The sequence below is a fragment of the Rhamphochromis sp. 'chilingali' genome, assembly GCF_963969265.1.
Source record: "Rhamphochromis sp. 'chilingali' genome assembly, chromosome: 22".
Lineage (NCBI taxonomy): Eukaryota > Metazoa > Chordata > Actinopteri > Cichliformes > Cichlidae > Rhamphochromis > Rhamphochromis sp. 'chilingali'.
The window spans coordinates 24891002-24905479 of NC_137950.1; the positions used below are offsets into that span (position 1 = coordinate 24891002).

At 37.1% G+C, this 14478-nt stretch overlaps 2 protein-coding genes across 2 annotated transcripts; one reads left to right on the forward strand and one right to left on the reverse strand.

The window, feature by feature from the left end:
- Positions 1–5415: 5415 nt before the first annotated feature.
- On the forward strand, positions 5416–6414 carry LOC308391153 (interferon a3-like; the record flags this gene model as incomplete). The annotated part of the gene is made up of 5 exons (XM_080873620.1): positions 5416–5547; positions 5647–5730; positions 5874–6023; positions 6122–6205; positions 6316–6414. 5 exons carry the CDS (start codon positions 5416–5418, stop codon positions 6412–6414), a joined length of 549 nt encoding a protein of 182 aa, XP_080729746.1.
- Positions 6415–9100: 2686 nt separating this feature from the next.
- On the reverse strand, positions 9101–10523 carry LOC308391154 (interferon a3-like; the record flags this gene model as incomplete). Its single annotated transcript, XM_080873621.1, has 5 exons — positions 10258–10523; positions 10073–10156; positions 9536–9685; positions 9294–9365; positions 9101–9199 (listed from the first exon to the last, which is right to left on the reverse strand). The coding sequence occupies exons 1-5, from the start codon at positions 10408–10410 to the stop codon at positions 9101–9103; spliced, it is 558 nt and encodes a 185-aa protein (XP_080729747.1). The 5' UTR covers positions 10411–10523.
- Positions 10524–14478: the final 3955 nt, after the last annotated feature.

Here is a 14478-nt window from a genome sequence, read left to right on the forward strand (position 1 = left end):
CCCCCCCCCCCCCCCCTTTAAATTAGAATTCAAATTCAAGGTTCAAATCAAATCTGTTCTTCTTATTGTTTTCAAAAGTTGTCTTTTTTTGTTTTGTTTTATGGAATTATTGCTATTGGTTGCTGGAAAGCAAGTGTAAAAAAGAAAAGCCTTGAACTACTTGCAATATGAGAAAATGTGGCTCAATCACTTACAATTCATTGCTAATGACCTTTCCAAAAACATCTTGGAGTGAGGTTTTCCAGTTAAGCAGACAATATTCACAGCCACATCTTTAGCATAAAGGCATTTCTAAAGGCCCAAGTGTACTGTTGCTGCTGTCCTTGCAAACATCACAGAAGGAAGTCATGAAAGGCTCATTATTCCGCATTTCTATTAAGAAGCTACACCGAATGTCTGATGGAGTTTGCTACTACTAAAGTTGGTTCTTGAAGTTACTTCATTCATGCAATTATTCACTTTTTCAATCCCATTTGTCACTGAATTATTAGATTTTCAACCAGACATAATTCAATATAAGGTTACACAATATATATCAGAAAAACAACAACATAAAAATGTATTTTTTTTCATGTAAAAAAGTCAAAGTTATGGTTAATATTTAATAAGCCTTCAATTTATGAAAGCGATGACAAACAGCTTGAAATATCTAAACTATTGCATTTCAACAGTTTGTCTGCATGATTGCAGAGGATCTTCAAAGGCATTAAACCTTCAACATAAATAAAAAAAATTTGGTTAAATGTTGCACAGCATTCATAAAATCTGTATTAAAATAGCTGTGGCTGGGTGTGGTTTGTGGCGCGGCTGCAGGGGAGGCTGACACACATTGGAGCTCATCACGCCTGCCCCGGAAAAAACGTGCTGGCACCTGAGGTTGTTGTGGTGTGTGTGGGGTTGTAGCTGAAAAGTTGCAACTGAGTGTCGTAATAACCAGCAACCAAATAAAACTGTTAAAAGAGTGAACTGTGTAGTCGGGTCCGGGTCCAACTATTTTTGTAGTTTCTGTATTAAAAGAGCAGATCTGTCTTGGTGAATGATCAAATAGATATTTCTACACTAAACACTCACCATGTTTTAGACATTTTTTTCTACTCATTATAAATAACGGCAACACCTTTTTGCTTCCTTTTGCAGCAATCTTCCCAAATCTTCCCATTAAAATGTGAAGGAGAATCCCCTTCTTTGGCTTACCTACTTCTAAAACTACATCCTAGAGAGGCAAATATCACTGATCGATTCCTATGAATGATCGTGACAGTGCAGTTACTCAGTCACTAACTCACTTTCAGTTTCTTCATACAGAAACTTCCTGTTTATGGCTCTATGGATACTATGCTTTTAGACCTCCAGGTTTTTCTATTACATAGTTCTCTATTTTACACGCCTGGTAATTAAGTTGGTGATTTGAACAATAGGAAAATACCACATTGCTAATTGTACATATCAAATCACCTGTACCCCCACAGAGTATGGAAAGAATTCCTATAAAGCCATGCCAAAAAAATAATAATACTGAAATAAATGAAATTTAATAATAAATATATAAATGCCCAATACTACAAATGTTCTGTAATATTAAATCAAGCAGTCAATAATTGTTTTTGATTTGATTGTTTTAATTTGTTTGATGTAAAGTCACCATATAAACACTTTATTTCTTTTATCAAGCTAACACATATACAGCCTATGATAAACAAAATAGTCAGTTATGAGTTGTATTTTTTGTCATGCTTTTTTTTGGTCTTTTCTAGATCTTCAGGTACATATGTTTCTTTTTTATCATTCTGATATTTTACCATGTTCTCCGTTCTTTTGTGTAATTATAGATTTAAAGCCAACATTTAACAATCTGCTCCATCAGAACACCAGGACACCTGAGGGTTTGCTTCATACAAAAGCAGTTTATAGCTTCTGAAAAAGCGATCAGCAGGATTCTCTTTGCTTGCCTGTTTCTCGCTCTGTCCACTGAAGGCTGCTCGCTAAGCTGCAGATGGATGGATCATAAATTCAGACAGAACAATGAAGAAACTCTAATTCTACTTGATACCATGGTGACTGTTTTACTATTGTTGTGTTTTATGTTTCAGTTTTGCTAAAGACTTTTTCAAAAGCCTCTTGGAGTTGTTGTCAGAACAGACTTGTGTGAACCATGCTATGATCATGTCTTTTACTGCTCTATAGAAAAACAAAAAGCTGGAAACGGCCGCAAAGTTGCTGAAACATCACAGTGGGAAATCATGAAAGAAGTTAAAAGCAACCAAAGGGCAAACAGAAAGAAAAGGTTCTATTGATTAAAAGGTCAAAGCAGGTCAAAATTTTCCCCTTTTTGTGCAGCTTTGATAAGAGCCTACAGAAAATGTCTGATGGCATTTACTGGTTCTTGAAGTCACTTGGTTCTCAAGTTTTTTTTTCACGTTTTCCAGCATGTTTGCTGTTGGATTATTACAGTCTTGACCAGACATAATTTAATGAATAATTATAATAAATAAAAAATTACACACAACGTACTTTAGAAACAAAAAAACAAAGAAGAACCAAAGTTTAATATTTAATAACCCTTCAGAAAGCTTAAATATTAAGTATTAAATAATTATATCAACTGTTAAGTTTAATACATATTTATAATTATGTATATCTGTTAGCCCACACAGAGGAAAAAAAGAATCACTTATCCAAGCAGCTTGTAAATGAAAAAAAAGAAGAATATATTACAAAATTATAAGCTAAATGAAAAAATCCTTCTTGTAAGAATTAGAATAATGTAGATTTTTTTTCTTCAGATCATCATCTGCGAGTTTCTTGAAATGCATTTCTTTCTTCAAACACAGCTGTGTTATTATTCTCTGGCTCTCTTCCTCACCATGCCTTTTATTTTGTAATTTTGTAAAGTCTCAAGGGATGTTAATCTTCCCATGTTGCCACAAGTTTCACATATTCTAGGTAAAAGAAGGTGAAATATCACTGGCCGGTTCCTTTGAATGAATGCTGAATGGCAACAGTTGCAGAACCACAAAGCCACTTTTTATCGCTTCCTTTTTATGTCTCGTGTGGATACTGTGCAGTTTCATTTATTTATGAAGTATTAGTTTTCCACACAAGCAACTGAGTAATCATAAAAAAATCACATAGGTCAGCGTACAGTAAAGGGTTGTGCCCTAGTGGAAAAGTACCCAGGAATAAGAAAACAATTAACCAAACCAAACCATTAACAATCTGTGGAAATAATTCATGTGTAAATGCACAATACCCAAATTCAGCAGCTAACAAATCATTTTAATTGTATAATAGTCTAAATGTAATAAAGTTGGAATGATATTGTTGTAACACATTATATTTTTTTTATACCAAAACACAAGCTATTCCAGTGATAAAATCTGAAACTTTGAATTTATAATAAAAAGCTACTAAAGCTACTCAATGCCATCTAATAAGTTGGATTTTTGTTTAGTTTAAATATTTCAATATTGTGTTTGATGCTTTAAACACTTGATGAGTTTAATGCAGGATAACTGAACCAACACCACTGAAGTGGAGGAAAATATACCCTTCCCCAATCATCTGTACCGTCAGGCGTCCCCAGCTTTTACTTCTAAACCTACTTCTCTTCTTCTTCTTCTTCTTCTTCTTCTTCTTCTTCTTCTTCTTCTTCTTCTTCTTCTTCTTCTTCTTCTTCTTCTTAAACAAAATTACTGGATGTAATAAATACATTGACCTTTCCTTTTAAAAATTTCCTGAGCAGTGGTGTAAAAGTATCTGTTAGGTAGTCTGTGATTGTTCTTCCAGGTTGCAGGATTAACTGGATTTCGAATGCAATTCTCGAACTCACAAACTAATTTCTCATCATTGCTTAGCACACAAACTGACACAGGTTAACGTGACCACACAAGCAGAAGTTTAGATCGACTTTATTTTAAATCAGTATATAATAAAAGGAATAAAAAATGAGTTAATTAAAGAAACTAAAAATGACGCTTTAAGTAATATAGGATCATAATGTAGTGGAAACGGTAAATAGACCTAACCTGAAATTTCGAGATCTGCTCCAGTGATCTAGACGAGTGTGATCTGGCATATTGGTGCAATAAGTCCGTCAGATAAAGAAGAGTTACTCTTCTTAAGGGTTACTTAAGTGTTTAAAAATGAGCTACAAAATTCACAAATGCTAATATTTTATTAATTCGTTAATATATGCTCACATTTGCATGACATCAGAACCACCTGCACTGGGGTATTAGTGTTGTTCATTCCAATATACAGTGAATTGCTTAATCAAATCTACAGGCGATAAATTGCTCAGGGTCTTCAAAATGAGAGTTTTTATGCTTTTTTATAGTGGTCACAATTCAAGCTAGGCCGTATTTGTCCTGTACCGGTCCAGAAAATTTTGAAAATTGAAATTGTGGGTTTCAGTCAGGGTTACTGATCTCGTGTCTGCCTATACAATAGTAGTGTCTTTATTCATTATTTCTCAATTGAGATGAAAACATGGGCTAATCTTCCGATTAAGACGTGAAGCAGTTTTCCGTAGGTTACCTGGTTCACACAGGGAAGCCACAGGTTCAAGATGAAACAAGGCGAAATGTCACTCATCGGTTCGCGTTACGACACATTCCGCACAGTCATCAAGCCACTTTCAGTTTCTGAAAGTAAGAACTTCCCTTTTATAGCACACATGGACACTGTGCAATAGACCTGGAGCGTTAGGTAAAAGAAGCAACTGAGTAATTCCAACTGTGAAAAAAATACATTGTTCGTTGTTCAAACCGAAAACACTGTGTGCTGTGTGAAAAAAGATGCCGAAAAAAGGAAAAAAAAAAAACCACAAACAAGTAATGCAAATTGATGAAATGTGCAGTACCAGCTTTTATTATAAATTACACAGATTTAAGTAAGGTGGCCGTTAATGAAATCTCACTGTATTTAATTATTTTTATTTTCGGGGTGTAAACTGGCGATAAAATCGAGATAAATATTCAAGGAAGACGTAATTTTTTTCATATCACAACTTAACTATTTCAGAAACATGTAGAGGTAGCCTAATGGGGAAAAAAATCAGCTGTGAGATGTGTTTCTTGTTTTGTGTTTCACGTATTTAAGTTCATGTATTTATGTTTGGCAGGTAACTCGTAGTGACGTAAATTACTAAATTAACGAGGGTGATACCTTAGCTTGTTTAAAAACGCTGCCTATCCTCCACTGTGGAATATTTTCTTTGATTTGGATGCAAATTCTAATCTGAGATTTCCGACATTACAGCCTGTTGTACGTTGAGGCCTCAACCCGCTCACCTGCGGGTTTCCCAGGTATGGAAAATGAAATATGTTCGCTCTGCTATAAATGCAGCGCTGCAGGTCTGCTCCATCAGACATCCGAGAGTTTGCTTCATACAAAGGAAGTTTATACCTTTAAAAAATGATGAACAGGATTCTCTTTGCTTGCCTGTTTCTCGCTCTGTCCACTGAAAGCTCCTCGCTAAGCTGCAGATGGATGGATCATAAATTCAGACAGCACAACGAAGAAACTCTGAATCTAATTGATACCATGGTGAGTGTTTAATGCTTTAATATTAGTTAATTTGTTATTTTTCGTGAAAGAATTATTTCAATTTAGCATCTGATGACTAAAACACTCAATGTGTTTCAGGCTAAAAACTCCACTAACACCACTGAAGTGGAGGTCACTGTGGCCTTCCCTAATCACCTGTATCACCAGGTGTCCAAATCATCAGTAAGTGAACCTCAGCTTTTGCCTATTTATAGAAAAAAACATAATTTTCCCTTAGGACAGATTAATTTTGTCTTTTAAATCCACTCTTATTATTATTGAAGCATTTCTAAAGTGGTCTGTATTTGATCTTCTTCTTCTTCCAGGATGAGGATAAACTGGCTTTCACAGTTCAGATTCTGGAGGAGGTGGCTGCCCTGTTTGAGGAGGATCACAGCGCTGCATCATGGGAGGACAGCACAGTGAGGAACTTTCTCAATATTGTCAACAAACAGGCTGAAGAGCTTCACTCCTGTGTAAGTTCACTTTCAGTTAGGTTTTTATTACATTCGAATATGATACTTTACATGACATGACATATTCTTAATTGTCATTTTGCTTGTAATTAAATTAGATTGGGAGCCACAGTCACAAGAAGAAAACCACAAAGCTGCACATGTACTTTAAGAGACTCTCACATCATATCCTAAAGGAAATGGTAAGATCACATCATTCTCATTAATTTGGGTTTTAGATCAACCTTAAAGTAAATAGATATAATAACTTGTTTCAATAACAATAAGAATATTAATATTGGTATTTCTGTAGGGTCACAGTGCTGAAGCCTGGGAGGTGATCAGGAAAGAAGCCAAAGCCCATCTAATGAGAGCAGAACAGCTGGCTTCATCTCTGCACACGGCCCAATAAAACCTGTCTCTTGTCATGTCTGTAATGACGGCTGTGTTAATTTAATTGCTTTTCTATTTATTTTATTTATTTATTTATTTATTTAGTTACTTGGTTATTTGTATATTTTTGTTTTGATTGTTTTTCTATGCTGATGAAGATTTAGGAATATTTTTTATCTTTATAATGAGCAAAATGAAAATTTTGTAAAATATATTTTACCAAATAAAAGAGTCTATCTTCTTACAAAGTGAATTTATTGTTTATATTACTTTTTAATATCAAAATGGTGAACTTGTAAGTTCCTTTAACCAGATTTCGATTGCAATTAAACTAAAAAATGAAAAACAAAACTCCACAGTGCTTGGAAGTTCACGAAAGTGGTTTGAAAGTGTTCTTTAATGGGTTAAAAGGAAAGCCCATAATATAAGATGTAACTCTTCTGTCACTTAATCAATAAATTGACACGATTAAGACAGTTATTTCATGATGAAATAAACAAAAACGTGGGTAATGTTTTTCCAGTCTTTCTGTTTTACATTGATCCAGTTTGGGCCAAATTTTAACTGATGGCCTCACATTTGGAATATTTTGACATAGAGAGGAGTTCATGGTCTCCTCAGGGACTACAAGTTGTTCACGTCTTATGGCTGCAAAACAAGTCCTCTTGTATCTGCGCTAATATACTTAATTTCAGATGTGATGCTGTGAAGTTTACTTTTTGTTAAATAATTATAAATACTGTCGTCTAAGCTTCCACTTAAATTATTTTACAACCTGAAAATGACCAAATTATTTATTTATTCTTTTATTTATTTTTAATGCTCGAATATGGAAAAACTTAGAATTGAAGAAGTATGTACCATTTTTCAGTTCTTTTATGCATGATATAGGTATATTTGTATAGGCATTGTGCTCATGTACTGCATCATCACCCCACTTTGTGTGGGGTGGCTGAGGCTCAGGTGGTAGAACAGATCAGCTACTGATCGGAAGGTTGGTGGTTCGATCCTTGGCTTCCCCAGTCTGGATGCCTTGGGCAAGATACTAACCCTGAGTTGCATTCATCGGAGTATGAATGTGTGTGAATGTAGTTTAGGTTGCACTTGAAGTGCTTGTATGAGTGGGTGTGAATGGGTGAATGAGGCATGTTGTATAGAGCGCTTTGAGTACCCCGGGAGAGTAGAAAAGTGCTATATAAGAATCAGTCCATTTACCAGATCAGGGGTGGTACCTCTGAGGTGGCAGTTAGTCGAACCTTGGACAATGCAGTTTACATCCTGATGGTGGAACACTGGACCAGCTCTTTATCCTCTTGAGGATACTTGAGGGTGCATGGGAGTTTGTCCAACCAGTCTACATGGGCTTTGTGGACCCGGAGAAGGCACTCGACCATGTCCGTCAGAGTGTCTTGTGGAAGGTACTTCAGGAGTATGGGCTGTTTGGCCCATTGCTATGGACCACTCAATTCTCATACAACCATTTCAGGAGCTTGGTCCGCATAGCCAGCAATGAGCAATAAGTCAGACTGGTTTCCGGTGGGTGATGGATTCCACCAGGGCCGCCCTTGTCACCGGTTCTGTTCATAATTTGTATTTAGAGAATTTCTAGGTGTAGCCAAGTGGCAGAAGGCTCAGATGTTCTCTGAATCTCAGCTCTGCATTTCGTATATGATGTTGTTCTATTGCCTTCATCGGCTGATGACCTCCAGCTCGCACTGGAATGCTGCACAGCCAAATGTAATGAAGTGAATGAGAATAGCACCTCCAAATCTAAGGCCATGGTGCTCAGCCAGAAAAGGGTGGACTGTCCACTCGTGATCAGGGATGAGTTTGTGCCCCAAGTGGAGGAGTTTAAGTATCTTGGGGTCCTGTTCACGAGTGATGGGAGAAGGGGGAAGGACATTGACAGACAGATCAGTGCTGCGGCTGCTGTACTGGTCCATCAGGGTGAAGAGAGAGCTGAGTGTAAAGGCAAAGCTCTCAGTTTACTCGTCATACTTTATAAACCAAAAGAAACCAAACCAAAGAAAGTCTCTAAAGTGGTCTTGGTGCTCATACTCACTCCACATGAGGTATCAGTACTTCTACTTTCTATGTTGTAAGAGCTTTTGTGAAGAATCAAAACAATCTTTCTATATAAATCTGGACAATGTGTCTAATGTTTGATTGCACTCATTAAAAATAAGTGCATAACCATTATTCTTGATATTTCAGGAACAGAAAAGTCAACAATTTCAATTTGTGTGATAAGAAAATATTTATTGACTTTAACATATCTAATAATATGTCTAGTTTACTTTATGGAAAATTTTCAGAAATCTAATAAATAAATGAATAAATAATACAAAAATAAATACTAGTGTCAATATTATGAATACAATAAATAAATTAAACCAATTAAGAAATACAAATACATTTTAAAAATTTATCCGAAAGACGAGTTTTAGTGGGCATTTCCCAGAGACTTAACCAGGGATGCGCATTGACTCAGATGGTCTTCTGTAAATATATTTTACAAAATTTTCATTTTGCTCATTATAAAGATAAAAAATATTCCTAAATCTTCATCAGCATAGAAAAACAATCAAAACAAAAATATACAAATAACCAAGTAACTAAATAAATAAATAAATAAATAAATAAAATAAATAGACAAGCAATTAAATTAACACAGCCGTCATTACAGACATGACAAGAGACAGGTTTTATTGGGCCGTGTGCAGAGATGAAGCCAGCTGTTCTGCTCTCATTAGATGGGCTTTGGCTTCTTTCCTGATCGTCTCCCAGGCTTCAGCACTGTAACCCTACAGACAAAACAATATTATCATTATTAAAATACCAGCGGTGTAAAATCTGTCATATTGAAATACAGGTTTAGTAAAAATAATGCAGACTTACATTGGCCTTTAGGATTTCATTTGAGAGACTCGTGAAATGCGTCAGCTGTGTCGTGTTGCTGTGGCTTCCAACCTAAATAACCCACAAGGAAAGAACAAAATATATTTGAATACATCATTCACCACTTTAACTTATTCACATTTGTCAGAGACTGATAAAATATATATAATAGAGACTGAATTCATTGTAAAATTTAAAAAAAAATGCAATATCATTGTTCATTGTAATGAAAGTGAGCTTACACAGGAGTTAAGCTCTTCAGCCATTTTGTCGACAATACTGAGAAAGTTCTCCACTGTGTTCTTCTCCCATGGTGCAGAACTGCGATCCTTCTCAACCAGGGCAAACAGCTCCTTCAGAATCTGAACTATGAAAGCCAGTTTATCCTCATCCTAGAAGAAGAAGAAGATGAAGATGAAGAAGAAGAGATCACTATAGGAATACTTCTTTAAAACTTCAAGATGAATAGTCAAAGAACAAGAATTCACACAGCTATGAGAAATTTCCCAGGGACCGAAAATCTTTGTTTGCACAGGAACAAATGTTTGAAAATAACATTGTTGTGTTTTGTCTTTGAATTATACATTTTTATGCACAGGAGTTATGACAGAGTCGTGATAAGAGACAACTCCCTTGGCTCTGTGGGAGAGAATCCCTTCGACCCTTTCATAGCTGAACAGTCTATATATAGGTAAAGACAAACTTTTGTGGATTTGCAATCACTCCATTCTTTCATTAAAAAAGAAACAACTTTATGTAAAAAGCTGGGGATGACTTACTGTTGCTTTGGACTTCTGGTGATACAGTTCATTAGGGAAAGCCACTGTGTGCTCAATTTCAGCATCCTTAGTGGTGTTAGTAATCTGCATCACACACAAAACACGCACACACATCATATCCATGGAACTAATCAAACTATTTAAATCAATACCATGTTAAACATTATGCAAAGAAGTGCACTCACCATCATATCAAGGAAACCCAAAGCTCTCTTGTTGTACACATGGAATTGATGTTTTATGTCGTCTCGATCATTTACAATCCATTTGCAACCTAGCAAAGAGCCCGTACTGTACATCCCGAGAAACAGGCAAGCGATGAAAATCCTGCTGATCATTTTTGAAAAATGTAGAAATTTCCTTAGTGTGAAGCAAATTCTCAGGTCTCCTGGTGTTCTGATGGAGCAAACCTCAGGCGCTTCATTTATAGCAAAGCCCAAGGACACACCTATTTCATTTTCTAATCAGCTGGATAATCGTCTCAAAAGTAAAAACATAGCAGATTTATGTCATCCTTTTAAGATTTAATATCTGTTCTTTCATTTATAGAGAGTGCAAGATTTCGTTTTCTAACTCTATCAAGTAGAAACTAGAAAAACGTGAACCAGAAAAAAGATTTATGTCATTATTTTTTTTAGCTTGTGTTTGTGTTTTTTTTTGTTGTTGTTGTTGTTGTTTTTTATGATAATTGTGTCATATAAAGACAGTGTTGTACAAAAATTGGCTATGATATAACAAAAACTGAGGCAGCAGCACCATGAGATGACGTCAAGTTACCACATAAAAGCATAAAAACACAAATCTCCACCTCTATGTCAATCTCTTAATACTTGCGATTAACATGAAACCTTTAGGCGATTTTAAAGTAAACGTAGAACAACAGTCGTTTAATTAGTTTAATTAGTTTAATTAGTTCAATTAGTTTAAATTTAATTTAATTACTGTCAAGTAAAAGTTTATTTATCCGAAATCTGTTTTTACTTCTTGATTTTAATCTTGGAAAATTTAAGATAGGAGATTTACAGCAATGTTTTTCAGGGAGTCTTTACTTTCTTGGCAGTTTGCAAGACATTAATGTAGCTAAAATTTAAAAAAAAAATAGTTTTAGTTTTTTAACCTTCAGCTGGTTTCAAGTAAACCTCGGATAATGGTCGTTTAATATATGTGTATTTTAATTACCGTCATGTAAAAGTATATTCATCTCAATTCTTTCTTACATTATTTTATCTTGGAAAATTGAAGGTTGGAGATTTACAGTAATTATTTTCAGGCAGTAGTATTCACCTTCTTTGCGGGTTGCAAGCAGTAGCGGTTTTTGATATCAGCATCGTGGTGGGGGGCGGATTCACGGGCATCGGCAAATATAAATAAATAAATAAATTGCTCGTACTCATGCTGCCCAGACATCAGCCAGCGCGTATTGGGAATGGCATAGGCACCATCGGTTTTCTATCGCCCATTTGCTGGGAGTAAGGGCGCCCTCCGTTTGCGAGGTGCGCCTGCTTCTTGTGGCACAGGGAGGAGAGAGGCGGGGGATTCTTTGGCTGGTTGGATAGCATCTAATAACCAACTCGCAAAATAAAACAATAAAAAAACCAACAAACACCAAACACGAGACATCATGATACTGACTTATCATTCTAATTCTATACGCGAAAAGTGAGCGCGAGAGCCCTCGGTGCGCCTGCTTGCTGCTGAAGTCAAAGTAAACTTTATTGTCATCTCCGCTATATACAGTCCAGTATATAGGGAGACGAAACGCCGAGCCTCCAGTTACAGCAGTGCAAGTAAACGAACAACAAATATAAGAAGAGTAAGAAAATAAATACACACTTTAGGACTCGGGGTAAAGGGATCAATAACAACTTAAAATTTATAATTTACAGTTTGATGATCTGTCTGTGAAGGTTCTCAGTCATCCAGGTCATCGTAGTCAAAGGAGCTTGCAAAGAAAAGCGTCTGGACTTCTTTAAGTTACTTGAAGACGTTTCACCTCTCATCCGAGAAGCTTCTTCAGTTCTAAGGTCAAATGGTGGAGAGTCCCAGATATAAACCCCCCACAGAGGGACAAAAGGACCCCCTGATGATCCTCTAATCGCCTGAGCCAAGGTGGGAAACTGGGTGTGGGTCCCAATCAGCCAGAGTTTCGGGTGAGTTCATTGTGAAACCTGGCCCCACCTTATCATGCGAATTCCTGAGGTCAGATGGCCCAGGATGTGAGTGGGCGTTAAGGCGTCTGGGAAGGGATCTCAAAACTGGATTATAGATGGCAGAGAGTTGGTGTCGTAAACCACCGCCTCTGTTCAAAGATGGTCGCTCACAGTGGACATAGATGGCTTCTTTCACTCCTCTTTCAAACCATCTGTCCTCTCTGTCCAAAATGTGAACATTGGCATCCTTGAAAGAGTGTCCTTTATCCCTAAGATGCAGATGGACTGCTGAGTCTTGTCCTGTGGAGGTGGCTCTTCTGTGTTGTACCATGCGCTTGTGAAGTGGCTGTTTGGTCTCTCCAATGTAGAGGTCTGGGCATTCCTCGCTGCACTGTACAGCATACACCACATTGTTAAGTCTGTGTTTTGGCGTTTTGTCTTTCGGGTGAACCAGTTTTTGTCTGAGCGTGTTGCTGGGTCTGAAATACACTGGGATGTCGTGCTTGGAGAAAACTCTCCTAAGTTTTTCTGATACACCGGCTACATAGGGGATGACAATGTTGTTGCGTCTGTCTTTCTTATCCTCCCTCGCTGGTGTCTGATCTTCTTTTCTGTGCCTCTTTGCTGACTTTAAGAACGCCCAGTTAGGATAGCCGCACGTTTTGAGTGCTTCCTTTACATGTGTGTGTTCCTTCTTTTTTCCTTCAGGCTTAGAGGGAACATGTTCTGCCCGGTGGTGTAGGGTCCTAATTACTCCAAGTTTGTGTTCCAGAGGGTGATGGGAGTCGAACAGGAGGTACTGGTCCGTGTGTGTGGGCTTCCGGTAAACTTCGATGTTGAGGTTGCCATTCTCTTCAATGTGCACAGCGCAGTCCAGGAAAGGCAAACAGTTATCCTTTGTGTCTTCCCTGGTGAACTTTGAAGTTTGATGATCTCACACACAGCCTGTCGACAGGGGAGGGGGGCCGGCTGCTTCCAAATAGAGCACATTTCATTCATAAAGATGTAAATCCAAGCCCATATGTATTCATGATTTGAATCCTGGGTTGTGTGAAATCCCAGAAATACACCTTAGACAAAGTGAATCTGCGAACTAGGTGTAGGTCTATTAGGTTATATTGTGGCGATCGTTGAGTTGGGGAATTTGTGTTCATACTGGAGTGCAAAATTAAAACCAATGGAAGATGGACAAGAACAGTTCAAAGCCATCAGGTGCTCAGTTTAGAAAAAATAGAAAAGAAGAGGAGGAGAAACGAGCAAAAGATACAGGTAAGCAGATGTGTCATTGGATAATGGCAGGTCATCCTGAAACAATCAGAATCAGAATACTTCATTCCCTAAGGAAATAATGTGGGTTACAGTTGCTCCAAAGAGAAATGGTAAAAATAGTCCTGTTCTCATTGTATGACGAATTATGATGGCTGTTTGGTCGCCGTTTGCATACAATGCATACTCTCTCTCTCTTCATATGTATGTATGTGTGTGTGTGTGTGTGTGTGTGTGTGTGTGTGTGTGTGTGTGTGTGTGTGTGTGTGTGTGTGTGTGTGTGTGTGTGTGTGTGTGTGTTTCTCTGGCGAAATTCAGTATGGTTCCGTCCAACAGTTTTATGTTACTGTACAATTCCTAATATGTTTTGTGTGTGTGTGTGTGTGTGTGGGGGGGGGCTCCAGAGGGAGTGTTCGCCCGGGGCGCCAAACAGGCTAGGACCGCCACTGGTTGCAAGACATTAATGGCAGTTTAAAAAAAAAATGTTAAAAAATGAAAACAGTCAACGTCGAACACATTTCGTTACTTATGATGAAATAAAATGAAAGCGGATGTGCGCCAAACGTCAGTGACGCTCCTTACGCACGTTTGCTTTCATTTTCAAGTAGGGTTGATTACAGGAGAGAAGAAAAGAGTATAGAGTGATTTAAGTTTATGTTTTTTCAGGTTCTGAAATATATAAAAAGCCAAATATACAGGTCATATAAGTTGCAGAGTGTGTTATGAAAAGTCTTTAGCAGGGCAGGAGCTGTGAACGGAGAACAGAAAGTCTGTGGCGTCTACAACAATATGTAACAGAGCACTAAGGTGTCAAATAAAATGTCAAAGAGATAAATGTATAATTTATTTATTTATTCCATCAATTAAACATACATTTCCCATTCATTCCCAAACAGGACTCAAAACATATTTTACTAATATTCCAGCTGCACATTAAACCTATCAAACCAAAGGTGCGAGCAAATAACACTACACTGCACTACACTAAAC